This window comes from Phocoena phocoena, chromosome 10 (genome assembly GCF_963924675.1).
Source record: "Phocoena phocoena chromosome 10, mPhoPho1.1, whole genome shotgun sequence".
NCBI classification, from domain to species: domain Eukaryota; kingdom Metazoa; phylum Chordata; class Mammalia; order Artiodactyla; family Phocoenidae; genus Phocoena; species Phocoena phocoena.
Window position 1 is genome coordinate 81713859 of NC_089228.1, and position 26650 is coordinate 81740508.

Consider the following 26650-nt stretch of genomic DNA (forward strand, 5'->3'; position numbering starts at 1 on the left):
CTTTAAGCTCCCCCCCTCCCTGCTTTCCCTCCGCCCCCCGCCACCACAGTCTTCATCTCTCCATCTCTGCGCTGCTGCCAGCTGCGCAATCTGCGCACCCAGACTCCGGTGCTAGCCAGGGATCCTGACTCCAGACTCCGGTTGCACGGATCCTGTCCCAGCGAGACAGCAGGCATGTCATCCGAAAAGTCAGGTAGAAAACAACAACAAAACCTCCAGCCCTCTCCAGTGTCTCCTGACTCTTCCCCCCCCCACCCCCTCCCTTACCCCTCCCTAGCGGTTGGTTCTGTTTCATTCCCCTTGTATCCAGCTCTCCACACCCCGACCCCCAAACCCCCTCCTCTTTTTATATCCCTCCCTTCTCTTCCTTTCCTCCTGCCAGTCTCAGCCTCAGTCCCTTGCCAAAAACATGGGTTAGGGGGGCAGGTTGAGAGGGCGAGGGAAGTACAAGAGTGACTTAGCATCAGCCAGGTACTGCATGGATAGCATCATTGCAAGTGACAGATGGACAGATGACACTGGCTCGCATGGAGACATCCGATGGGGAAATATGGAGAGATGATCAGATGGGGGTTGCCAGGGGAGTAAAATCCAGAGGATCCTTCTTTAATCTGTCCTAAAAGTAGTACTGAGACTCCCAAAGGGACTAGGGCACCCCCTCCCCACTGAAGGAATGGCAGAGAGGAACATGTTATCCTACCTGTGTTTATACAACTGTTGAACTGAGCACATGTTAACATAGTGTTGCATGTCTACACACGTGCACACACAGGACCAGCTCGCATAGGCTAGCCCAAAGGCAGCCATAAGCCAAGGAGCATATGAATTTGGGTCTGCAGGTTAAAGCTGTGTGCCCATTGCTGAGGAAGGGAGAGGAGCAGAAGAGAGTTATGACCTCAAAACTAGATTGAAAAGCGGGGGTGGGGGGGGAGCTGATGGCCTAGATACAACCTCTCTGCTGCCCCAAGAATGAGAGATGGCTTCTCACCCATCTCCTCTCTGTCTCTCCCATTATCTTCCTCCATCCCTGACCCTATGTGTCTCCCCCTGCCCCTCCTTATCTCATCTGTCTTATCTCTCCCCACACCCCTGCTCACCGCCCCCAGGCCTCCCTGACTCAGTCCCTCACACCTCTCCACCACCCTACAATGCCCCCCAGCCCCCGGCCGAACCTCCCGCCCCGCCCCCACAGACAGCCCCTTCCTCGCACCATCACCACCACCACCACTACCACCAGTCTGGCACTGCCACCCTCCCGCGCTTAGGGGCTGGGGGCCTGGCTTCCGGGGCCGCCGCTCTGCGCGGTCCCTCGTCCTCCGCCACCTTGCCGAGGCCTCCGCATCACGTCCCGCCCGGCCCGGCCGCTGGGGTACCCCCACCCGGCTGCGCTACCTTGCCCCGCATGCCACCCGACCCTTACCTGCAGGAGACTCGCTTCGAGGGCCCACTACCCCCGCCGCCGCCCGCCGCCGCCGCCCCGCCCCCGCCGGCGCCCGCTCACACTGCCCAGGCCCCGGGCTTCGTGGTGCCCACGCACACTGGAGCGGTAGGCACGCTGTCACTGGGGGGCTACGTAGCCCCTGGTTACCCCTTACAGCTGCAGCCTTGCACTGCCTACGTGCCAGTCTACCCGGTGGGCGCGGTGAGTACGGGGCGGACAGGGGCCTGGGGGAAGGGGGGGATAGAACAGGACCTGGAATTGGGGACACACTGAGGGGCTGGTGGGATAGAGAAACAGGGCCAGGGGACCAGGCGGCGTTCTGGGGCCAAGGGAGAGTAGAGACTAAGGAAAAGCCTGGGAATGGGACGAGGCGGGGAGGGAGTGGTCTGGTGGTCAGCTGGAGTCAAAGATCAAGGCCTGGCAGGGGAAACAGCCTAAAAGTCCAGAGGAGGTTTGAAAGAAGGAAACAACCCTCTTTCTCTGCCAGACGTGGAAAGTTGGTGGGCTCAAGGAGAGTAAGAGTGACGTCCTCTCCCCACAACCTTCCTTCCACAGCCCTATGCCGGCGGGACCCCGGGGGGAACGGGAGTAACCTCCACGCTTCCCCCGCCGCCCCAAGGCCCAGGGCTGGCCCTGCTGGAGCCGAGGCGCCCGCCCCATGACTATATGCCCATCGCGGTGCTGACCACCATCTGCTGCTTCTGGCCTACGGGCATCATTGCCATCTTCAAGGCAGTGCAGGTGCGTGGGGGGGTGGGAGAGGGGAGGGAATGGAGGCGGAGTATGGAGAGGAGGGCTCACTAGGTCTTCCTTAATTTCTATGGAGTGCTGGACGTTTTGGGGAGCACCTTAGAGGGAGACTGAGGCGTGCGGCCGAGGTAGCAGCTCTCTGATCTGCTCTCCCCCACCCTCCCCCGCAGGTGCGCACGGCCTTGGCCCGCGGAGACATGGTGTCAGCCGAGATCGCTTCACGAGAGGCCCGGAACTTCTCCTTCATCTCCCTGGCCGTGGGCATAGCAGCCATGGTGCTCTGTACCATCCTCACCGTAGTCATCATCATTGCTGCACAGCACCACGAGAACTATTGGGATCCGTAAGGACGCCTACAGCCCGGCCCGACTCTGCGCCCCTAGACCTCCCAAGCGCGTTTTGCCGTCAAGCCGCGGATCCAGCGAGCGCCCTGCACACCCGCTTCTGGGGCCACCGGACTTGGTTACATCCTAAACTAGGCCTCTACAGAAACTCTCGCCTTGCGGGCACGCTCCGAATCCAGTTCCTCAGGAACCCCGCCAAAACCCACACTAACAGGGACGCCGCTTCCTGGGATTCCGGCCAAATGCCGGGCCCCTCAGTCGCTCCAGGCCCCCAACCCCTCTAAATACAGCGCCCCCGGCCGAACTCCCTCGGTCACTGCTCCCCAGCCTGGAAACTTGTCCCTAAAGCCCCGCCTCCTGTACAGGCTCCGCCCCGGCTCTGATAAAGCCCCGCCTCCAGGTCGGCAGGCTCCGCCTTCTTTTCTTCCCTGCGGGGTGATTCAGTCCGGTGATTGGGTTTGTGGCGCCAGGCCTCGCCCCCTTACTGACAGACTCCTCCCCTTTGCCCGGCGCGAGAGCCGAGCCCCAGGGTAGCCACGCCTCCACGCTCACTCCCATTTTTGCGAGTACTGTTCCGTTTCTCCTCCACCTCATCCCCGCCTCTTTTCTTGCTAATCCCAGAACCTCTGTCTACTTTTGATCTTTTTGGAATGAGATTTGGGAGGTTACCGGTTTCAGAACCTTCACCCTGGGATGAAGATTACGTCCCCGTTCTCTGTAAATACTCCCTTCCTCCTATCCCAACTCCTGGGCGGTCGGGCAGAAGGGAACCTAGGGTACAAACCTTCCAGTGTCCGGAGGGAGCCGGTCCCTCCCCGTCCCCTCGGTAGTCCTCACCTTGTTCTGATCTGTGTGTGAGTGTGTGTGTGAATTTCTGAAAGACAATATTAAATAGATTAAGTGGATTTATCACATGCAACTCCAAAGACTGCAGCCTTGCAAAGACCCTGCTTTTTTGGTTTCCCCTTTCACCTCCCCTCATCTCCCCTTCTGGGGGCATGGGCAAAGTGCGGGAAGAAAACTGACAGAGACAAAAGTGAGAGGAGACAGATTCCCAGGACACCAGAGAGACAAACACAAATATGGGGGGAAGGGGCCTCCCTGGGAATCCTACTGGGGAAGACCTTGAGATCCATCCTTGGTAGGGATTTCTTTACCCAGCACACCTTTTCCACTCCTTACCAGACTGGGCTTAAGGCTTTGGAGAGGAGGGAAGATTTACAAGCAGACCCAGGGATCTATCCCCAGAACTCCAGGAAGTCAGGAGGAAAGAAGGCAGACCATTCTGAAAAAGTTGGCCAGGGGTAGGGTGGCATGGGGCAGGGAAAAATGCCATCTGCCCACAGCTGTTCCTGCTTGCAGGCTGAAGGGTGGCAGACAACTTGGATTAGCCCTACTTGGTGTGTTGTACCAGTGTAGGGAAGGCAAAGGGAGCAAAGAGCTGTGGGAGTCGGGCTGCTATAACAAAAATACCATCACTGGATGGCTTATAAAGAACAGAAATTTACTGCAAGTCTGAGATCAGGGTGCCAGCACAGTCAGTGCAGGCCCTCTTCTGGGTTGTAGACCTCTCACTGTATCCTCACTTGGCCGAAAGGGCTAGGGAGCTCTTTGGGGTCTCTTTTATAAGAGCACTAATCCCACTCGTGAGGGCTCTACTCTCATGACCTAAGTACCTCCCAAAGGCCTCACCTCCTAATACCATTGTGTTGCACATTAGAATTTCAATATATGAATTGGGGGAGAGGGGAGGGCACACAAACATTCTGACCAAAGCTGAGTGCCAGGGAGGAAGTCCAGAGCCTCTCAAGTCTGCCTGGGGCTAGTTGCTCTCTCCTATCCTGACATCAACCAGGAGACCTCTTGGGGAGGGGGAGGAGGCACAAGCGGTGGACTTGGTATCTTCAGTTGTACACCTGCAGGACAGGGTCCTATCTTGTATTCCATGCAGGATACTGCTGAGACATTGTCCGAGACAGCAGGTATGAACACTGAAGCTCATGAAGTTTATAATCTAGAAGGAAAGCCATGCACTGTGATAGGAGACATGGGATGAGGATGGGATGGAGTATGGAGATCATGGGTTCTCCTTTGGATGTTTCAGGTTTCATGTGCCTTCCGTACCCAATTTCGTGAAAAAAGAAGTGACATCTGCAGCTTGCACTTCCTCGCTACCTACTCACTTTTCCCCTGTTGAATAGGGTGCATTGTTGTCAGAAATGTCTTTCTTTCATACCCACTGCTTCTTAACCCTTTGAAATACGCTTCCATTCCCACCTCTACCGAAATTGTTCTTTCAAACAGTACGCAATGACCAAAAGTTACCAGGAGCCAAAATCAATGGCATTTTCACAGTACACTGCCTCTCTGAACCCTCCCATGTGCCCTAAGTATCTATATCTGGATTTCTTTTCCCTTCTCTGAGAATTTCCCTTGAAAAAATCTCATCCACTCCAAACTCGGATGTCATTTGTAACCAGATGCTTCTTTGCTACAGACTGAATGTGTTTTCCCAAAATTCATCTGTTGAAGCCTAATCTCCAATATGATGATGGGGCATTTGGGAGATGATTAGGTCTTGAAGGTACACCCTCATGGATGGTATTAGTGCCCTTATAAAAGAGACTCCAGAGAGCTCTCTTGCTCCTTCCACCATGTGAGGACATAGCTAGAAGAAGGCTGTCTATGAACCAGAAGGAGCTCTCACCAGACACTGAATCTGCCAACACCTTAATCTTGGAATTCCCAGCCTCCAGGACTGTGAGAAATTTATTTCTGTTGTTTATAAGACAGCCAGTTTATGGTATTCTGTTACAGCAGCCCAAGTTGACTAAGACATTCTGCAATCTATGTATTTATAGGCAGACATTCTTCTGGTGCTTGTGGAACACGGACGGTTGGACAATGCTGCTGGTTCTCTAAACTCAGCAGGTTCCAAACCAAACAGATGAAATGCTACTGAAAACCTGCTTCCCTACCTTTGTAGACAGCACCATTTCCTGGGCACCCTTATCTGGAAACGTGACGCCCCTTCCACCTCCTTCCTGCCTTTACTTCTGGTGAGCTGTTAAGCCCAGTCAATTCTGCCATCACAATGTCTTTTTTTTTTTTTTTTCACAATGTCTTTTGAATCTGTAATTTTTCCCAACTCTTGCTGGAAAAATGACCTCATCTAGGATTATTGCAACAGCTCCCCTTTCCTACCTCTCCCTACCTCAAGTCTCCCTTGACACTGCTGTCAGGTTATCCTCCCTAAACACACTTCTCACAACCCCTTAACACACCTCTCAAAAGCCCTTCAAGATTCCCTATTGTTTACTCACCCGGTTACACAATTTTAATCTGGCCTTCAACCTCTTCCGTAATTTGAAATCATCCAGCTTTCTCTGGAACCAAACTGTATTATTCACCATTCCCACTTCAGGTCTTTACCCAGCTGTTCTTCAAATCTAAGACCTCTTACTCCAATCTCTGCCTGTTACAAACCAAATTGTTTGCTGCTTGTCATGTGTTTCAGACCACATCTAAGCTTTTGCTCACGATATTCTCCTTCCCTTCACATCTGCTTCTTCACTTGGCTAAAATGTACCTATCCTTCAAGGCTCAGATCAATTGACCCCTTCACTCCAGCAAGAGGGAATCTCTCTCTATTACGGGTTGGACTAAAGCAGTGGGTTTCTAAACATAGCTCCAGGCATTCCTTGGAGCCATGATTTTTACCCCTGGCTGTACATTATAGTCATCTGGGGAGCATTTAAAAATCCCAAACCCCAGGTCGCATCCTAAACCAATTAAATCACAATCTCTTGGGACTCAGGCGTCAATATTTTTAAAGACATCCCCAGGGGATTCCAAAGGTCGGGATCCCAGCCAAGGTTGGGAATCACAAGCTTAGAGGCACTTTGGGGACCACCGCAGAGAGGAGAGGCCGAGAGGTGTGGCTTCGACTAGAGCAAATTTCTTTAGGAGAAAGTATCTGGGTCTAAAACATACCCATTGTTCACTTTATCTGGATTTTTTCCCATCTCTTCCGGCTGAGATCTTGATGTCCTCACCTTACCTTGTCAGCTACTTGAAGGCAGGAGCCAAATCTGGCTTATCTCTGGTTTTCAGACCCTCACAGATAAAACCTCTTCTGTCAATCTTTGAACTCAATTGAATGGAAAGGAATTAAGCAGAGAAAGAAGTGAATGAAAATGACTTCTCCAAGATCTCATCACCTCACTCAGATTCCTCCCTCGGAGGCGTATTCCAATTCATTTCTCCTCCTACCTTACCTCAACTCCCTCCAAGAGCAAAGATGCCCGTGGCTCTTGTCCTCCTATCAACAGAGATTCTATCCTCCAGGAGGAGAGTCTTTGGACCCTCTAACAGCTATTGGGAGCTCTGATTCCCCCATGATTCGATTCTGGATCACCACTCTCCTGTTGAACCCTCACTGAAGATTCAGTATCTAGCTTACTGCCTTTCTCTCTACCATTCCTCTCTACCATCTACCTCTGCCATTTCATTATTTTTGGTGGCTTCAATATCCATGTAGATAACCATACAGCACCCTCGTCAGTTCCTTCCCTTCCTCGACTCCAATGATGTTTCCCCCCTCCCCAGCCACTGTCTCCCTGTGTCACATCTTTGACTTGGTTACCACAAATAATTGCCTCCCCTCCAAAATCTCTTCAGTCTTTTCATGTCACCCCTCCTCCTTCACTCAGTATCCCTGTTCCAAAAATTCTTCAACCCCACCTGGACCTCCCATTCATTGACTCTCTCACTCTTCTTTGCCGCTAGATACCCTCATTTTTTACTTACCTCAATACCTACTGCAGATCCCAAGGTTCAACACTGTAATTGCCTCTCAGGCCTTGCACTGTTTTCTTGGTCCCTCTCCCTTCAACACATTTTATCCCTGGTTAAATCCAACTCTGCCTGCACCACACCTGCACCCAAGAGCTGAATGTGTCTGGGGAAAAAACACACAGTCATACCGACTGGTCTCGCTTCCTTTCCGCCTTCAGTGTGGCCTGCAAGCCTGCATTTTCCCACATTCCCCAAATCTGAGACCACAATTTCATAAGATGACCACCTTTCTTCCTATCTCAGTTAGAAAATAGAAACTCTCAGAAAAGAACTTCCTCATGGTCCCACCCCCAAATCTACCAGGCCACCTGCATCTCTGTTGAATTCAATGCCTTCCCCTTGTTACTGCAGAGAAGCTGACCTGCTCACTGCCCCCATCCCATCTGTGCGCTGGGATCCCATTCCTTCTCACCTGCACAGAAATGGGACTCTTGAAATTATCCCCTATCTCTCCCACATAATCAGCTTTCCCCTCATTACTGAAACATTCCCATCACCATATAAACACGCTGCAATAATACAGCTCATCTTTGAGAATAAGGGGAAAAAACTCTTTTAAAAATATATATATATATTTATTTGGCTGTGACAGGTCTTAGTTGCCATGTGCGGGATCTTCTTTGCGGCATGCAGGATCTAGTTCCCTGACCAGGGACTGAACCCAGGGCCCCTGCATTGGGAGCATGGAGTCTTAGCCCCTGGACCACCAGGGAAGTCCCAAAAACTCTTTTGCTACTCACCTATGTAGTAAAAGCACAATGTTCAGAATAGTGGTTACCTCATGACAGGAGGAGAATTCTTTTGTTTTTCAATTTTTTAATTGAAATATAGTTGATTTTGTGTTAATTTCTGCTGTACAGCAAAATGATTCAGTTATACATATATATATCTTATCCATTATGGTTTATCATAGAATATTGAATATAGTTCCCTGTGCTATACAGTAGGATCTTGTTGTTTATCCATTCTATATATAATAGTTTGCATCCGCTAACCCCAAATTCCAATCCTCCCCTCTCCCACCCGCCCCTCCCCCAGGAGAATTCTGAGTGGAGAGGGATACACAGGGAGGGTCAACAATAGCAGAAAGATTTTACTTCTTAAGCTGCAAGATATTCATTTAATTACTTTGGAACCTATACGTGCCGGGGTTGAGAAACTCTGGTCTAGAACCATTAGCAACATTTAACACAGTTGATCACTCCCTCCTCCTTGAAATGCTTTCTTCACTTCTACTCTTTGTGGATCCAGCTTAAGAAAGTGTCCCCTAGTTCCTTATTTGCTGCTGCTTCTCAGTTTTCATTGACTCTTTCAGGCTCCTAAGTATTAGAGGGCCTCAGGACTCTGCCCTTGGCCCTTGTCCTCTACCCTAATCCAAGCTCCTGTGTTACCATTGTCCCTTGGCTAGCCCCTTAATTGGATTTCCTGATTAATTGGGTTTTTGCCTTATACAGTCCTTCCTTCATGAAGAGACCACAGTAATCTTTTAACTTAGCAGATGATATCACTCATCTTGCTCAAACCCTCTGATGGCTCCCGATCACACTTAGAACAAAACACTTACCTTGGCTCATGAGGCCTACCTGACCTGGCTTCTCCCCACCTCTCTGACTTCACCCCCTCCTACTCTTTCCCTTGCTTACTCTGATTCACCCACTCTGGCCCCCTTGCTGTTCTTCTAGCTGTTATGATTTAGCATAAAAATCTAATTCCTTCCTGCCTCAGGGCCTCTGCGCTTGTGTTTTTCTCACCCTGGACACCCTTCCTTCAGATATCTGCGTGCCTGCTCCCTTATGTCATTTATGTCTTTGCACAAATATCACCTCCACAAGGAGACTTTCCCTTGTCATATGATTCAAAACAGCACCATGCACACCTGGGGGCGTTTTCTGTCCATTCCCTTACCCTGCTTCATTGTGTTCATAGCACTTGCTGCTTTATTTTTTCCTTTCTGGTGTAGTTATTTATCTAATACCACCTTGTACAAAATTGACATTATATTTTATTGGTTGATTTTTATTGCCTATTATCTTCACTAGAATATAAGCTGCAAGAGATCCAGGGCTTTTTTCCACTGCCTTATTCCCAGAACCTAGCACAGTGCTTGGCACAGAGGAGGCCCTCAGTAAAGATTTGCTGAATGACTGAATAAGTAGCTCATGGAGTCGTGTGAAGAGAAATGAGGTAATATACATAAGACACTTAAAGAAATGTCTGGTATTGTGGTCATAATGCGTGGTCAGGTGTTGGTAAAGACCAGCTCTTATAATTAAACATTTCACTGTGGAAAAGGCTGCCTTTCACTACCTCATCCTGCCTGAAATCTCTGCCTATAAGGGAAGCATAAGCAAAATGGTTTGGGAACAGAGAGGGGAGAGGAACTATTTTGACATAAATCCCAGCAGAACTAAAAGCCACAGAAACTACCAAAGCTAAACAGAAGGGGAAATGTATTTAGCCTTTGGAAAGCTAGAATTTTTGTCTCTTATGCTGATGATAAATGGCAGAAAATAAGTACAGCATATGGTTGCATGTGGTGAGTATGGAATTCAGGGGAATGTGAGGGTGTAAAAAGTTCCAACCAGCTTGATGCCTGGTGACAGGGCAGCAGGAATGGGTATAGGAGAAGCTGAAATTGACAAGCCAGAGATGAATAACATGGGTGTAAAGTGGCTTTCCTTTCCTTACGTCTCCTGCTTTGTGCTGCTTCCTCCACCTGCAATAAATCCCTTCAATCTCTACATGTCAAAATTATGGCCATCCTCCAAGGCTCAACCCTTTGGAGACCTTTTCAGATCACCCCCAGTTGGAAATAGCTTCCCTTCCACTTATCACTTTTGCCCTTGCATCTGGAGTTTCGTTAACTATAACTCTTTACCCTTGTTAGCCTACTGATGGGGAGTTCTGTATTTATTTCCATGTCTCACTGACTAATCCTGAGTACTCAGTAAGGGTTACTGAATAGATAAGAAAAGAATTATTACCCCCAAACTGGGTTCACCTCTTGGTGTGTCGAGCCAAAAGACACAGCCAAGCCAAGGATAGGTAGAAGGATTTACTACTTACAGCAAGTAAGGAGAAGACCAGGAATCTTTCCCAAAGCAGTGTCTTCTCAAACAGCAAAACTGTGGAAGTTTTCAGCTAAGGGAGCATACTCATGAAGGGGCTTGGGCATAGTATGCATATTCTTGAAGGGGCTTGAGCAGAGGAGCACAGAATTGGGGCAAAGGTCGACAGAGTCCAAGCTTTAGTTTGAAGTCATTAGGGTCAGAAACATTAGTATCCTTCAGGTGCTAGTTGATCTGGTGGTTGAGCACTTATGAGGGGTGTTAAATTCTGCAAAATGGCTCAAGAAAGTGCTTCTGGCTAATTCTTATCATTGATACAGAACTGGGAGTCTTTACAACTGATTTATTATCTTTGCTATTGTTACTTCCTTTTTTTCTCTCTTTCTTTCTTTATTTTTGGCTGCGTTGGGTCTTTGTTGCTGTGCGCAGGCTTTCTGTAGTTGCAGCGAGCGGGGGCTACTCTTCATTGAGGTGCCACTAGGGAAGTCCAAGGATCGTTACTTCTTAAGATCATTAATACTAAGACCTGTTCAAGGGCAAGCATTGTGGCAAGGCTTAGATCACAAAATGGTTTAGGCCTAAAATGGCTTCTCTTACGTTTAAAAGCTATTATCGGGGACTTCCCTGGTGGTGCAGTGGTTGAGAGTCCGCCTGCCAATGCGGGGAACACGGGTTTGATCCCTGGTCCGGGAGGATCCCACATGCGGCGGAGCAGCTGGGCCCGTGCACCACAACTACTTAGCCTGCGCTCTAGAGCCCGCAAGCCACAACTGCTGAGCCCATGCGCCACAGCTGCTGAAGCCTGCGTGCCTAGAGCCTGTGCTCTGCAGCAGGATAAGCCACCGCAATGGGAAAAGCCCGCGCACCACCATGAAGAGTGGCCCCCACTTGCCACAACTGGAGGAGGCCCTCGCGCAGCAACGAAGATGCGACGCAGCCAGAAATAAATAAATTTTTTAAAAAAAGCTATTATCTGGTTCTTTTCTTCTGGGGATCCCCCCCCCATTCTATCTGCTTACAGAATGTTACTTCACCCATTTAGAGGGCAAGTGTCATATGCTCCATGTGTGCTGAGACAACACGGAACAACCACCAGCTCACAAATTACCTTGCATCAGCTCCTGAAGCTCTCCTTGGGTTCTGCCATCAGATTAGATCTTCCTTCCTTCCTTCCCTCCTTCCTTTCCTTCTTTCCGCTGCACCGGCATGCATGTGGGATCTTAGTTCCCCGAACAGGGATCGAACCTGTGCCCCCTGCATTGGGAGCGTGGAGTCTTAACCCCTGGACTGCCAGGGAAGTCCCCAGATTAGATCTATAATGAAGGCAAAACAATGCCTTTATGGGGTAGGGCAAGGAGAGCAGCAGAATATGGCCAGATCCTCTGAGATCCCATGTTCTCTAGACAGGCTTGGGGATATAATCCTCCAGGTTTATTTCCCTTTTCTTTTTTTTTTTTTTTTTTTGATTCCTTGGTGACTATCTCCAGAGAACTGAGCTGTAGAATACTAGGACTCAGGGGCAGGGAACTGGGAGAGAGCAATCAGTGTGAGTCAGTCAATATTCATGCAGTTAACACTTTAGGGGTACAGCCTATGCTATTTCCCATTCCTGAGTTTTCACATCTTGGCCCCTTCCTAGACCTGTGTTTCTCAAGCTGAGACCCAGGGGAATCTACAGATCCATGAATGTCATCTCTGGGGACTTTTCAGTCCTCTTATAAAACTTAAATTTTGTGTTTTCATTTTAATGGGTCATCTTTTTATTGTTTGTTTGTTTTGTTTTATTTATTTATTTATTTGGCTGTGCCAGGTCTTAGTTGTGGCACTCAGGATCTTTGTTGCAACGTGTGGGATCTTTTAGTTGTGGCATGTGGAGTCTTTAGTTGCGGCATGTGAGATCTACTTCCCTGACCAAAGATCAAACCCGGGGCCCCTGCATTGTGGGCGTGGAGTCTTAGTAGCCACTGGACCACAAGGGAAGCCCCTGGGTCATCTTTTTAAAAATAAAAATATTTCCATTCTAGATGATTTGGATTACTGTCTTCCCCCCACCCCCCTTCCCCCCCACACCGCATAGCACGCTTAGCACCACACAGTCATGTGGGATCTTAGTTCCCCAGCCAGGGATCAAACCCATGCCCCCTGCATTGAAAGCATGGGGTCTTAACCAGCAGGGAAGTCCCTGGATTACTGTTTTTAGGGGTTCGGTGCCTATGTTTGTTTTTATATATAGTCACAGATGGTGACAAGGGGTTACCTAAGGAGATAAAGTTGACCATTTAATTCAGCGTTTCTCAGTATGGGGTCTATTGGTGTATTTTCAGAGGTTCAGTTCTAACTCATTCTTTAGATGGCAGCAAAAATGTCTCATCCTCAAGGGATAGTCCCTCATCCTTCATTCACTCTCATAGCATCTCATGCTTCTTCATACCACTGTAATTACTTATTCTCCATGGCCAAACTATAAGTTCCACGAGAGCAGGGACTGTCTCTGTCTCATTCATCTATGTATCCCCAGTTCCTAACATCCTGCCTGGAACATAGCAGGTGCTCAATAAATATTTGTTGAATGAATGAATGAAGAAGGAGATAAAACACAAAAGAAATAGAGGCAAGGTCCTTGCCTCTTCAGTTCAGTTGGAACTGAAACATACACACACAAAAGAGTAAGAGACATTACAGAGCAATACATTTGTAACAGAGTACAGTTTCTTTTCATTGAGAGAAGCTAATCTTTGAAGGGTCATTGGAGTGGACCTCTCAGTTAAGGCACACATAATACAAATTAGCAATCTTTGTCCAGGGATTAGGATGTAATCAAATCTTTTGCGACTCATTCTAGACTATCTGCCTTTCCCAGAAATCCCTGAAATGCAACAGGGAAAAGTGAGGGAGAAAAGGTAGATTAATTTTCAATAGGAATATAAGGATTCCAAGAATCAGAGTATTTAGCCTTAGTTGCAGTGGACTAAGGTTACTAGAGTACAGAACCTAGAAATAAAACTTGAGAAAAAAAAGTCTAAGTTAGTGATCTGAGACGCAACACAAAACGGAGAGGACTGTTTTGACACAAGTCTGTGGCTAATGATGAAATTACCTCCCCTCCTGGCTGTCCTGGCATGGTCCTTGTAGTCTGGGGCACAATGGCCGGGTGTTAGAGAGCAAACTGAAGAGGGAGTCAAAGTGAGGACGGAGAGTGGGATTCTCCTTCCCTGAAGAGCTGTGGTAGCCCAGCCTGTGCAGGGAACTGGATGAGCAAGCCTGAATCACAAAGGGGACCTACATGTTTTATTAGGAAGAGGAGGACAAGTTTTCCACGGGTCGCCCAGTGGAGCAGGTTATACCAGTTATAGGTACAAAATATATGACAAAACTAAAGGGGCACAGACCAAAGGGTGAAGAGAATGGGATGAGGTTATTCTAGAATCATACTATGCAAACTGTGGTCCATGGCCAGCCTCAGCAGCAGCCAAGAGCTTGTTAGAAATGCAGAATTGGGGCTTCCCTGGTGGCGCAGTGGTTGAGAATCCGCCTGCCTGTGCAGGGGACACGGGTTCGATCCCTGGTCCGGGAAGATCCCACATGCCCGGCGCGGCTGGGCCCGTGCGCCACAACTACTGAGCCTGTGTTCTGGAGCCCGTGGGCCACAACTACTGAGCCTGCGTGCAGCAACTGCTGAAGCCCGCGTGCCTGGAGTTCGTGCTCCGCAACGAGAGAAGCCACCGCAATGAGAAGCCCACGCACCGCGGCGAAGAGTGGCCTCCACTGGCCGCAGCTAGAGAGGGCCCGCGTGCAGCAGCAAAGACCCAACACAGCCCAAAATAAATAAATAAAATAAATTAATTAAAAAAAAAAAAGAAATGCAGAATTGCAGGGCCCACCTTAGACCCCCTAATTCAGAACCTGCAATTTCCCCAGATAGTGTGTAGGCACGTCAAAGTTTGAAAAGCACTAAGATTTCTTGAGGAAGAAGAGCTTGAAAGGCATTAATGAATATGGGGTGAAAGGTAAGGCAAGCTTCAGGTGGTCCCCTAAGGGAATAGGGCCGGTTGGGGAGCAAAGTTTTATTTTGAAGCACCCTGGATTGAACGGGCGAAGAAGCAGGCGGGTTGACTCTGGCTGCGAGCCCCGAATGCAGGAATAAGGAGAATAGCACAGGCGGGCCTGAGGTCGCCAGATATAAGGACTGGTCGCTGCCATGTGACACCAGCTCCACCACTCCCCGCTATATTCTCATTCGCCCCAATCTCCCATTCCAGGCCTTCTCTAGATTTTCACTCTCAGTAGCCTGGCCAGCCGTACCTCGCCTAGTCAGGTTTGATTTGGCCTAGCTCGGTTGCTAAGGCCTGGAGCTTCCCGGTTACGGGGGTGTGGCGGGTGAGCGTGTGGGGGAAATGCCGTCACGTCCAAAAGGCGGGCTAACCTGACTTCTCCCTCCTCCCGATTGGCCGCCAGGATTTTAACTAGATTCGCTGTCTCGCGGGCTCCAGGGTTAGCCGTCAGTGTATCTGTCCAGCTGTCCCCTGCCCACCCACCACCACCCCCGACCGTCCTCTCCGCCTGGGGCAAGACTCCGAGGACAGTACCTCAGTAGCACTTAGCTTCGGAAAGAGAGGTGATTTGAAGGGTCCGGCTGTTGCCGCCAGGCGAGGCGCTTCGACCGCCCAGGTACTTTTTGACTCGATCGGTGTCCGTAGTTGGGACGGCTACCCAAGCCGCAGGGAATTGTGGAACTTATAGTTCTGGGTTAGTTCGGGGCTGGAACGGAGACTCGAGCCGGGAAAGGAATCTAAATAAGATTCCTGCAAATGACATTATTTTTACTTATATTTTTTAAATCAGGTGCGGACCTGAACCTGGTCCATCCCTTTCTGACCAAAACTATTTACCCACATTGGAAAGGACCAGGTACCTAAATGGAGACGCCACCAGTCAATCCAGTGGGAGAGAAGGACACCTCTCAACCGCAGCAACAATGGGAAAAGAACCTTGATTTAACTATTCAGATTAGGCAGCAGCCCCGAGACCCTCCTACTGAAATCCTTGAGCTCAGAGTGAGCCCAGATTCAGACAGCCAAATTCTAGAGAATCCTCAAGAAACTGAAAAACTGGCCGCTGGACTTGAAGGAGACTCTAAGTCTCATGAATCAGCCAGTGAGGTGCCAGAGCCCCTTCAAGCCTCTGATCTCTGGTACTGTCCGGATGGGAGCTTTGTCAAGAAGATCATAATCCGTGGCCATGGCTTGGACAAACCCAAGCTGGGCTCCCGCTGCCGGGTACAGGCTTTTGGATTTACTTTGGGGTCAGGGCTGCCAGAGGGCTGGACAGAGCTAACTATGGGGTTAGGCCCATGGAGGGAAGAAACCTGGGGGGAGCTCATAGAGAAATGCCTGGAGTCCATGTGTCAAGGCGAGCAGGCAGAGCTTCAGCTCCCTGGGTGCTCTGGACCTCCTGTCAGGCTCACACTGGCCTCCTTCACCAAGGGCCGGGACTCCTGGGAACTGGAGGCCACTGAGAAGGAGGCCCTGGCCAGGGAAGAACGTGCAAGAGGCACAGAATTATTCCGAGCTGGGAACCCTGAATCGGCTGCCCGATGCTATGGACGGGCTCTTCGGCTGTTGCTGACTTTACCCCCACCTGGCTCTCCGGAACGAACTGTCCTTCATGCCAACCTGGCTGCCTGTCAGTTGCTGCTAGGGCAGCCCCATTTGGCAGCCCAGAGCTGTGACCGGGTTCTGGAACGGGAGCCTGGCCATTTAAAGGCCTTGTACCGAAGGGGGGTTGCCCAGGCTGCTCTTGGGAACCTGGAAAAAGCAACTGCTGACCTCAAGAAGGTGCTGGCGGTAGACCCAAAAAACCGGGCAGCCCAGGAGGAGCTGGGAAAGGTGATCATTCAGGGAAAGAAACAGGATGCAGGGCTGGCTCAGGGACTGCGCAAGATGTTTGGCTGATTAAAAGTTAAAACCTTAAAAGAAACAGGAACCTGTGAAGTGTGGTCTATGCCGTGAGATTTGGGGGGTGGGGGTGGCCCAGAGGGAGGGTTTCACCCATATCCCACTCGCAGCTTTTGCCTTCGTAGGGGAGGTAGCAGTGGTCTCAGTGTCCCCCTTTACCCTTTTACCATTAAAAAGCCATATGGTCACGTGTGCTGTGTTTTGGGGGGCTTATCCATCTCCGAAGATGAATAGAAGCCGTCTACACTTCTAAATTTAGGACACGCTGGGTGGGTACAGCGAAACTTCGAAACCTGGCAGCTCCATTTCCTAGGCGCTTTCAGGCTGGGTCCTGTTTGGCGCATGCGCAAATTTCACTGCCCGATGCTGCGGAGGTGCTAGCCTCCTGCCGCACTCCCATTGGCCCGGCCTGTACAGCCTCCTCTTCTATTGACTCATGTGCTCAGTGCCCAGGTCTCTTACTGGTCGGTAGAGCTTCCGGGCCGCCCCCTTTTTTTTAAGAGCCAACTGATTAGTTGATGATGGGGAGAGGCGGGCCTTGGGAGCCGTCTCATGGTTGGGGGGGCGGGGGGGAAAGATGGCGGAGCTGATGCTCCTCAGCGAGATTGCGGACCCGACGCGCTTTTTCACCGACAATTTGCTGAGCCCGGAGGACTGGGGTGCGCGGAGTGAGGCCTCGGGGAGGGGAAAGGGCTGTGGCGTACTGTGACCCTGAGGCACGCAGGAGGAAGCGGAGGCCCAAAGAGGAAGGCTGGGCAAATACGGAATGCACCATCTGAAAGAGGGCGGAACGGGAGGCTAGTTGTGCTTTCGGGGGATGCGGGAGTTGGGGAAGACCTCCGCTCCTGCGGAAATATGGAGTTGTTCCGGGGTCGGGGAGGGAGGGGCTGAAGTTCTTTGGCTATATCACTTTTCAAGTGGGCGGGCGGTGGGTCTGACCGAGCCGAGCCAATGAGGGATGGGTCGAGGGCTTTGTGTGGATCCGAAAGCTGCGCTACCGGAAGACCCCCCGACCCTCCGCACCTCTTGCAGACAGCACCTTATACACCGGCCTGGATGAAGTGGCCGAGGAGCAGACGCAGCTCTTCCTTTGCCCGGAGCAGGATGTCCCGGTATCGCTCCCCAGCTTGGCCTTTACCCTTGGTGGGTGAGGGTGGTCGCAGAACCAGGACTCATCCCTAGGCCTGAGGTCATCTGGAGCCACCCCTTCATCCTCACACTCTTGCCATCTAATATGCTCCCTTATTCAGTTTGGCAGCAGTTCCCTGGATTTGGGGATGGATGTCAGCCCTCCTGAACCCCCCTGGGACTCTCTGCCTATCTTCCCAGGTAAGCTACCCTGTGTGATTCCCTCATCCAGAAACCCTGAGCTTCCGTTGTTTCCCAGAAACTGCAGTTCCTCTTATCCTCACGCTTCCTCCACCTGATTGCCTGCGTACTCTTCTCCCTCTTTGATTCTTTATGTGTTCGTTCCCCCTTGCCCCAGTGAGGGGTCCTTACCCCATAATCCTGGGCACTTTTTGGACTCTTGTCAGGCTCTGCTTCCAGGTTATTTTCTAACCCCTTTCTCTCCAGATCTTCAGGTGAAGTCTGAGCCATCCTCCCCCTCCTCTTCCTCCTCCCTCAGCTCTGAATCCTCGCGCCTTTCTGCAGAGCCCTCCAGCCAGGTGAGAGTCATCTCCCTCCTACTGTCTGTGGCAGGGACTCAGCTCCCTCGACTTCACCTATAGATGCTGAGGAAATGATTTGTGTGCTGTGAGTCATGGGGTGTTGGTGGGAGGCTTCTTTTCTGCCTTTGCCATTTCTTTTATATCCTCATTTTTCACATTTCCATTCTTTGGTTGTCTAGGGTTGAAGGTGGAGTTTTTTAATATACAGAGAAATGTGGCAGCCATGGGGGGCCTGGGAAGAAGAGAGTTGTTAACTGCTGAGAATTCTGGAACTTTTCTTGTCCACTCGAAGGCAATATTTGAAATCATGAGACTTCATCACCCCTCCCAGGAATAAAATAGAAAGAGAGAACCAGGGGCCAGACACAGCCTAGGGAGATGCTGAGTATGAATGTCAAGTAATTGGTGATTTGTAAACTCGAAAGCTTTTGTTCTTGCTCTTACTCTCAACATGTCCTTTGTTTTCTTTCCTCGTTTCTGTCCCCCCTGCTTTACCCTGACTCATACCCAGGCCTCTGGTGTAGGGGAGGTGCTGGTCGTGAAGTCAGAGTCCTTGACACCCTCACTCTGCCTCCTGGGAGATGATCCAACATCCGCATTTGAAACCGTCCAGATCAATGTGGGCCCCACCTCTGATGATGCCTCAGGTAATAAGAGCCTGCACCATCCTCAGGCTTTACCAAGGTAGAGTGTATGTATGCATGTACACACATGCACGCGCACGTGTGTATGGGAAGCGGGAGTGCAGTCAGCAGGACGGGGGGGAAAAGGTGGGGAGGAGAAATGGCAGATAACAAGGAGAGAGGCCGGGAGCGGGAGGGAGGATTTCAGGAAATCACAGCCAGCGAAGCACGGAAGAAATGGGGATGATTTTTCTTTCTTTTCTTGTTCCTAGTCACCTGTTGTGTGATTTAACTTCCTGTTGCTTTGCATAAACTTGCAGACAGTTTAGGGCATTTTTATCTATGTGACTTTCCCCCTGAAGGTTTTATTATACAGAAAAGTTGGAATACCATATACCCAACTCCTGGATTCTACAAGTAACATTGTTTGTGCTGTTTTGAAAAGCGTTATTGAGTTTAGTTACTCTTATATGTTTATTGAGCAGCTACTCCATGCCAGATACTGGACACGGTGCTGGAGTTGCAAAGGTGAAGAACACGTTAACCACCACACTGACTTGAGGCCCCTGTAGTGTGGTGGGGGGAAGAAAGCCAAGCAAGGTGTACTAATTCTAGGATAGAGCCTGTCACAGGCACCCTGAAAGCTCACAAGAGGGGGCCTCTCACCCGATTGGGGCTGGCTCAAGGGTGTACTCTAGGCGGAGGGGTTTCCTGAGCCGAGTTTCAAAGGACACATAGGAATTAGCCAGAAGGAGAACGTGGGGACTGGTTGTGTTTGTAAGGAACCTGCATCTCTTTAGAGAGGATGTGAGGTGGGGTAGTAAAGAAGGGCCAGGAGATGCAGAGGCTGCAGGGCCAGGTAGGAACCCTGCTAAGGGACTCTTAGCTTTTTTCCTGTGGGCAGTTGGGAGCCTTTGAAGAGTCAAGCAGGAGAGCAATATTATTAGGAAGAGGACTCTGGTGGCAGAGTAGAGAGTGGATTGCAGAGACATAGGACTGGAAGCAGAAGGAGGACCAAGAAAGAGGTTCATGCGGTTAATCAAGTAAGATACTCAGCTGCTGAGAAGAAGGCAGATTTGAGGAAGCATGAATTAGAATGGATGAGTGCAGTGACCCCCCTGGGCGTTGAAGAGAGATAGGGGTGAAAGAGTGTGCCTGGGTTTCTGGCTAGGGCAGCCACCCGGTGGGTGAGGGTACCGACCACTGGATAGAGCCTGCAGGAGCAGGAGCCCGCTGGTCAGGGAGCACGTGGTGAATTCAGTTTGGGACGTGTTGGTTATTTTATTTATTTTATTTTATTTTATTTTTTTGCGGTACGCGGGCCTCTCACTGTTGTGGCCTCTCCCGTCGCGGAGCACAGGCTCCGGACGTGCAGGCTCAGCGGCCATGGCTCACGGGCCCAGCCGCTCGGCGGCATGTGGGATCCTCCCAGACGGGGGCACGAACCCGTGTCCCCTGCATCGGCAGGCGGACTCTCAACCACTGCGCCACCAGGGAAGCCCCCATGTTGATTATTGATTTCAAAGCGACTTCAGGGTTTCCTAGCACCGCCTCCCTTTGGTTGAACTTTAACGAGAAGCTAGAAGGCAAGAAAGCCCCAAGGTGCACTCCATTCATGTTTTCCCCCGGGCCTCAGAGTAGGGCAGGGAAAGATGGAGAGTGGATTTAGAGGGACAAACAGCTCATATCCAGCATACGATTAAATGTTACAAAGAGGACAAACAAAATACGGATTGAAAAGTCTATAACAGCGAAAAGATTATTGATGGTTTTGCAAAGGATAGTGGTTTTGGAGTCAGAGTCTCCCCTGGTATTTAGGTATTTTTTGAGGGCCTGTACTTTACCCATCACTTTGATAGACATGAAGCATAAGACATAATCCTTGCTTTTGGAGAGTTTCATGAGGTTTATAACACATGGTTAATAGCTCAAACAGTGGTCACCTCTGAGGAGGGGATCTGGGTGTCTGGTTGACAAGGGAATGAAATTTCCTTTTCACTGAATTCCCCTTCCTTCCTTTGGGATTTTGTATCATATGACTGTATTACCTATCAAAATATATAAGTAGTTATGACATTTTGAAATAGCAGTAGTGGCAATCATATAGTTAAGTATCAAAATGCGTGCTGTGGACCAGAGGTAGTAGCGGACCATCGACCTCAGGGCTGAATCTGGCCCTCGGACGAGTTCACCTACATGGGGCAATCAACAGGTCTTATAGATAGGTTTTTTTTTCTTTGTTTTTATTTTTATTTTTATAGATAGGTTTAACAGAAGCCATGAAGGCTCAGAGGTGACTGAGCTTTGAAGGCTGACAGAAGGAAGAGAATCTGTATGAAGGGACAAGCAGTGAGCCCTGTTTAAGGCCAGTTGAATTTGGGTGAACGGCGAGGCTTGAGAAAGGAAGTGACCAGCAGGCAGCTTGGGAGTCAGGATCAGGGTGCAGGGGGGCAGTCAAGGGTAGAGATGCAGACTGGGCAGTTGTCAGTGTGGCAATGCGTGATCGCGTTGGGCCAGGATGAGGTGGAAATCCAGCCAGACAGGAATCTGGGCCCTTACGAATGCTGCCGAATCCTCCTGCTTGGGCCTCCTCCATGTGAATGGACAAGGTGTGTGAGGAAGAAAGAGGGAGAGCAGAAGCACAGGGACAGCCTTTAGGGAAGCTGAGCAGCGGTGAAAACAACTGATAGGGGCCACGGAAGGAGAAAGGGAGTCCTGGGTAAAGAGGTAGGAGGAGAGGCCGCAGATTAGCAGCTCCATGGTGCCCCTCCTCTGGATTGCCCTCCTGGGCCAGAAGAGTTTTCCTTGCAGGTACAAGGAGAAATGACCATGTCTCCCATTTCCCCATCTTAGCTCTCTTCTCCTTCAGTGTTTGTCTGATATCCAGCTTTTTGTCTCATCCCACTGTTCCGCAGATGTCCAGATTAAGATAGAGCCTGTCTCTCCATCTTCCTCCATCAACTCAGAGGCTTCCCTGCTCTCTGCGGAGTCCCCCAACCAGGTGAGCATCCACTTCCTTCCTCCCTCCAGCACGCCGGTGCGTTCCTTCTGGCTCTCAGAGGTGTGAGAGCTTTCTCTTCTTCAGCTCCGTCTCCTCAGCACTCCTCCTGACTCACATATCTTCTGGAATGCCCCACGTAGGCTTTTATAGGAGAGGAGGTACTGGAAGTGAAGACAGAGTCCCCATCCCCTCAAGGGTGTCTCTTGCGGGATGTCTCAGGCCCCCCACTTGGAGCTGTCCAGATCAGCATGGGCCTGTCCTCTGATGGCTCCTCAGGTAATGAGGCCTCCTGACACCTGGCGTCTCTCGCAAGAGGCCTATAGTCCTGACATTTCTTCTTCCTTCCTTCCTTTCACCTTCCTTCAGGCAAACCCCTGCCCGCCCGGAAGCCACCACTGCAGCCCAAACCTGTGGTGATAACCACTGTCCCGATGCCACCGAGAGCTGTGCCTCCCAGCACCACTGTCCTTTTGCAGCCCCTTGTCCAGCCACCCCCAGGTACTAAAGAAGGAGAGAAGGAGGTGGCCTGGATTGACCTTCTCAGGGGGCTCACAGCCATTGAGCCTCCCGACACTTGGGTGCTCAGGTGTGGGTGTGGACACAAGGAACCCACTTGACTTCCAGCTCTCTGACCTCCTTCTCCTGTCCACTTGCCCCAGTGTCCCCAGTTGTTCTCATCCAAGGTGCTATTCGAGTCCAGCCTGAGGGACTGACCCCCCCTGCTCCACGGCCTGAGAGGAAGAGCATTGTTCCAGCTCCTATGCCTGGGAACTCCTGCCCGCCTGAGGTGGATGTAAGCATTTACTGGGGAGGAGAGGAGTAGGGCTAGTAATGGGAAGAGAAGAGAACTGTCGTGAGAGAGAACTGTGGAGTGAGAAGGGAGCAAAAAGTGAGGAAGCAGGCCCGTAAGATGGTCCTGAAGGTTAACGTGGACCTCTTTTATATATGAGTATCTACTCCGTGTAGTTTTAGGATCCTTGGGTTTGCTACCGCTGCAGATGGAGAGGTGGGCGTGGTCTTAGTACATCAAAGTCAGGGGAGTCATCCTGTGTTAGAGAAGAGGGAGGCTTCTTCCTAGGGGAAGACCAGGTAAACTGTTCTCTAATTTTAGCAAGCGTCAACTTCGGGTACTAAAAAGGAGAATTGAGAAGAAGGAAGACCACCCATCAAGGAAAGGAACTGAGGTTCCACCAAGAACCAGGATGGGGGAAGTTCTTCCTATAGTCTAACTTCTCTCAGTGCTGAGGAACAGCATTAGGGAGTGGTTGAGAGAAGGGCCCCTTCCCTGGAATGTTTTGGCAGAGAGGGAGAACCTCTCTCTGGCTCTGTAGGTAGAGGTTAGGAAGGCAGGAGAGTGGCCCCTGTGAGCTCTGGGTGATCGGTCCCTGGAGTTGGAGGGTGTGATGCCCCTCTCCCTCCCCTCTTTCCCTCTCTCTCTGACCCTTTTGTGCCCAGGCAAAGCTGCTGAAGCGGCAGCAGCGAATGATCAAGAACCGGGAGTCGGCCTGCCAGTCCCGGAGGAAGAAGAAGGAGTATCTGCAGGGGCTGGAAGCTCGGCTGCAGGCTGTGCTGGCCGACAACCAGCAGCTCCGGCGGGAGAATGCTGCCCTCCGCCGGCGGCTGGAGGCCCTGCTGGCTGAGGTAAGACCCGGGTGTCCTTGGGAGACCCGTGGGAGTACGGGCTCCTTGGGATGACTCCCCCTCTCTGGCTTCTCTCTTTCTCTGCATCTTAGAACAGCGAGCTCAAGTTAGGGTCTGGAAACAGGAAGGTGGTCTGCATCATGGTCTTCCTTCTCTTCATTGCCTTCAACTTTGGGCCTGTCAGGTGAGACCCTCGTTGCCTCCCCAGAGCCTTCTGGGTGGAGCCCACCCGCCGGCTGCCTGATTGCCTGCTCTGGCACAGTCACTTTCATTACTTGCACACAGACAGCTCTGATGTCCTTGGCACTGATGGTGCGTGTATCCAGTCAGTCCCTTCTTGTTCCCTCATTGCTCTCATAAGTGTTACGTCCTGGAGGAGATGGTGGTGAGGACATTGATAAAGATAGTGACTATTAAGTGCTTAGTGAGTTCTGGGCCCTTGGTTAAGCACTCACCTTTCCTCATGTTTTCTGGCTCCATGCGTAGGGACTTCTCTCTTTCCGTCCTACAGATGAAGAGATTCAGTCTCGTAGCACAGATCGGAACCAGGCGGGCTATCTGTAGAGCCCTCCCCCTTAACTAGCCCCTCAGTAAAGCTGGAATTCTTCCTCGTGCTCTGTCCTTTCCTATCCACAGCATCAGTGAGCCTCCTCCAGCTCCCATCTCTCCTCGGATGAGCAGAGAGGAGCCTCGACCCCAGAGACACTTGCTGGAGTTCTCGGCGCAAGAGCCAGTTCACAGAGTCGAGCACCCCCAGCATCCCTCCCAGGGTCCCAAGGAGACCCAGCCCAGCTCCACGGGCCAGCCAAGTTTCAGGTGAGGAGAGGGCCCTCTCTCTTTTGAGTGTGTCTTCTCCCCCAGAGTGACCTTTCCTTTTGAGGGGAGCTGGAGTTGCTCTCTTGCCAGCATGACCTTCTCCGTTGATGGGAGAGCACTGGGCAGCCTCAGGTCATTGCCTCGTCCCTGCCTCACTCCAGGAACCTGACAGCCTTCCCTGGGGGCACCAAGGAGCTGCTGCTGAGAGACCTGGACCAGCTCTTCCTCTCCTCTGATTGCCGGCACTTCAACAGAACCGAGTCCCTGAGGTGTGGGGCATTCACAACTGGGGTGTCTTCCCTCTTGTCCCGAGGCCCCTCCGCAGACAGCCTGGCTGTCACTGTGTGCTGAAGCACCAGCTCTCTGTGCCCTCTCTCTTCCCTCCTATGTGTGGGCGAGGAGAGTGGGAGTCTTGGCCTGGCACAGAGGTTTTACCCGTCCTCTGCTTGCCCAGGCTTGCTGATGAGCTGAGCGGCTGGGTCCAACGCCACCAGAGAGGCCGGCGGAAGATGCCCCAGAGGCCACAGGAGAGACAGGTAGGAGGGGGTGGGGCTGGTTCAAGGAAAGCCACTTGAAAACAAGGGCTGAATGTCCTGGGGATTTTAAGAGGGCATCTTGTTATGGGGCTTTGGGGGCAGTAGGAGGGTGGGTGTGCGGTGGCGTCAGCTCCCAGGGGCTGTCTGTTTCTTTTCCCTTTTTCCTCCACCCTCTTCAAATCCTCAGATACTTCTCCTTCCAGAAGTCTCAGCTATGGAAGAAGTTGCCTCCAGTTAAGGCAGTCCCCACCCAACCCCCTGGGCCCCCAGAAAGGTGAGTCTTGGGGGGGGGGCACTTATTTGTTAAGTGAGGTTCCACCCTAAAGAGCTATACCCTCAGGAGCTGTCCTGTGCTCATCATCATTGCCACCAATGGCGTGATGCTCCCCTTATCCCCTGGGGGTCTCCTGTCTTTCTCTCATCCTTTCCCCCTTCCGCACTGGGAACTGGGCACTGGGCTTAGTTCCTCGCCAATCCCATTTCCCTGCCCACCTAGGGATGCTGTGGGCCAGCTGCAGCTATATCGTCAACCAGACCGTTCGCAGCCAGAGTTCCTGGATGCAATTGACCGACGGGAAGACACATTTTATGTTGTCTCCTTCCGAAGGGTGAGTTTCTCCTCCTGGCCCCATCCCCGTCACCCTGGGTTCCCCAGCAGTCTGCCTGCAGGTTGAGGCTGTAGAGTAGGGCCGGGGAGCCTGTCAACATCTTTTCCTCCACCCTCCCAGCCTGGCCCCTCTGTTTCCCAGGACCACTTGCTGCTCCCAGCCATCAGCCACAACAAGACCTCTCGGCCCAAGATGTCCCTGGTGATGCCCGCCATGGCCCCCAATGGTAATTCTTTCTCTGCCCAGTGTGGGGAGGGGTCCTGAAATAGAGGAACAAGGAAGTTCCAGTGGGGAGACCCAGCATGAGGAGTTGAGGGGGGAGATGGGGACAGGAGTGGTAATTCTAGAGAGATGCTAGATGCATGGGTGAGAAGAAGCCAGAAATGTCTGGAGAGAAAAATAAAATGCAGGACACTGCTGGGAGGAAGATGAAGGTGCGGGTCCTCCCTCGGTGAAGCTGCTTAGGGTGTGCGGGCAGAGGGCTGTGGGCTGGGAGCCTGCCGGCCTCTTCTTTTTGTTCTCTTGCTGTCCTCTCCCCTGTGACCTCACACTCATCAGTGTCATTTGTCTCCCGACTTCCTTCCTTCCCCCTGCGCCACCTCCCTCCCTCCCCTCTCATTTAACTCCCACTGGGGCTCTGCTTCCTCGCCACTGCCCTTCCCCCACTGTCCACCTCTACCGTTCTGACCCCTCCTCTCCGTCTGCCTCCCCCTTCTCCTCTTCCCTAACTCCCCGCTTCTCGCAGAGACCCTGTCAGGCCGGGGGCCCCCGGGAGACTATGAGGAGATGATGCAGATCGAGTGTGAGGTCATGGACACCAGGGTGATCCACATCAAGACCTCCACGGTGCCCCCCTCACTCCGAAAACAGCCGTCCTCAAGCCCGGGCAATGCCACAGGTGGCCCCTTGCCAGCTTCTGCAGCCAGCCAGGCCCACCAGGCCGCCCGTCAGCCCTCTACCTCAATCATCCCTGACCTCTACGACTCACACTGACTTAGAACTGGGGGGCAGGGGGTGGGGGCGACCAAGTGGGACTGTTTCGAATTTTCCTGATCCCTGGGCTGGGGGCAATTGGTAAAGGAAAGACAGGGTATGGGGGTTAAGCACTTATTTGGAGGTGGGGGGAAGTTTTCCTCTCTTCTCACCCCTTTTTGGAATATAGGGCTCCTCATTTCTGTGAACCCCGTGTCCCTGCTTCTTTCTTTGAGGGTGTTGAATGAGCTTAAGTATTGGGGTAGGTGGGCTCCTGTACACTCTTTATTCTTTTGTTTCTGTTTGGGGGGTGGAGGTGGGAATTTAGTCCCCAGGCAGGACTAGGGAAGTTTTTACATTTTGGAGCTA

At 51.4% G+C, this 26650-nt stretch overlaps 3 protein-coding genes across 3 annotated transcripts; all 3 read left to right on the forward strand.

The window, feature by feature from the left end:
* Positions 1 to 56: 56 nt before the first annotated feature.
* On the forward strand, positions 57 to 3441 carry PRRT1 (proline rich transmembrane protein 1). The gene is made up of 4 exons (XM_065885856.1): positions 57 to 193; positions 1107 to 1642; positions 1997 to 2182; positions 2362 to 3441. Exons 1-4 carry the CDS (start codon positions 175 to 177, stop codon positions 2536 to 2538), a joined length of 918 nt encoding a protein of 305 aa, XP_065741928.1. The 5' UTR covers positions 57 to 174; the 3' UTR covers positions 2539 to 3441.
* Positions 3442 to 14919: 11478 nt separating this feature from the next.
* FKBPL (FKBP prolyl isomerase like) lies at positions 14920 to 16434 on the forward strand. Its single transcript, XM_065886182.1, has 2 exons — positions 14920 to 15128; positions 15303 to 16434. Exon 2 carries the CDS (start codon positions 15377 to 15379, stop codon positions 16409 to 16411), a length of 1035 nt encoding a protein of 344 aa, XP_065742254.1. The 5' UTR covers positions 14920 to 15128; positions 15303 to 15376; the 3' UTR covers positions 16412 to 16434.
* Positions 16435 to 16991: 557 nt separating this feature from the next.
* ATF6B (activating transcription factor 6 beta) lies at positions 16992 to 26283 on the forward strand. The gene is given in 19 exon segments (XM_065884754.1): positions 16992 to 17073; positions 17447 to 17526; positions 17665 to 17743; positions 17990 to 18081; positions 18596 to 18731; positions 21623 to 21708; positions 21849 to 21984; positions 22075 to 22206; positions 22368 to 22501; positions 23164 to 23349; positions 23442 to 23533; positions 23986 to 24165; positions 24327 to 24434; positions 24620 to 24701; positions 24905 to 24975; positions 25198 to 25309; positions 25451 to 25535; positions 26055 to 26261; positions 26264 to 26283. Coding segments are annotated over 19 exon segments (2100 nt in total).
* The last annotated feature ends 367 nt before the right edge of the window (positions 26284 to 26650 follow it).

Coding starts and splice junctions, on each gene's coding strand:
- PRRT1 (XM_065885856.1), top strand. Junction 1,643..1,996: donor CAGTCTACCCGGTGGGCGCG/GTGAGTACGGGG, acceptor TTCCTTCCACAG/CCCTATGCCGGCGGGACCCC. Junction 2,183..2,361: donor CCATCTTCAAGGCAGTGCAG/GTGCGTGGGGGG, acceptor CCTCCCCCGCAG/GTGCGCACGGCCTTGGCCCG.
- FKBPL (XM_065886182.1), top strand. CDS start 15,377: ATGGAGACGCCACCAGTCAATCCAGTGGGAGAGAAGGACACCTCTCAA.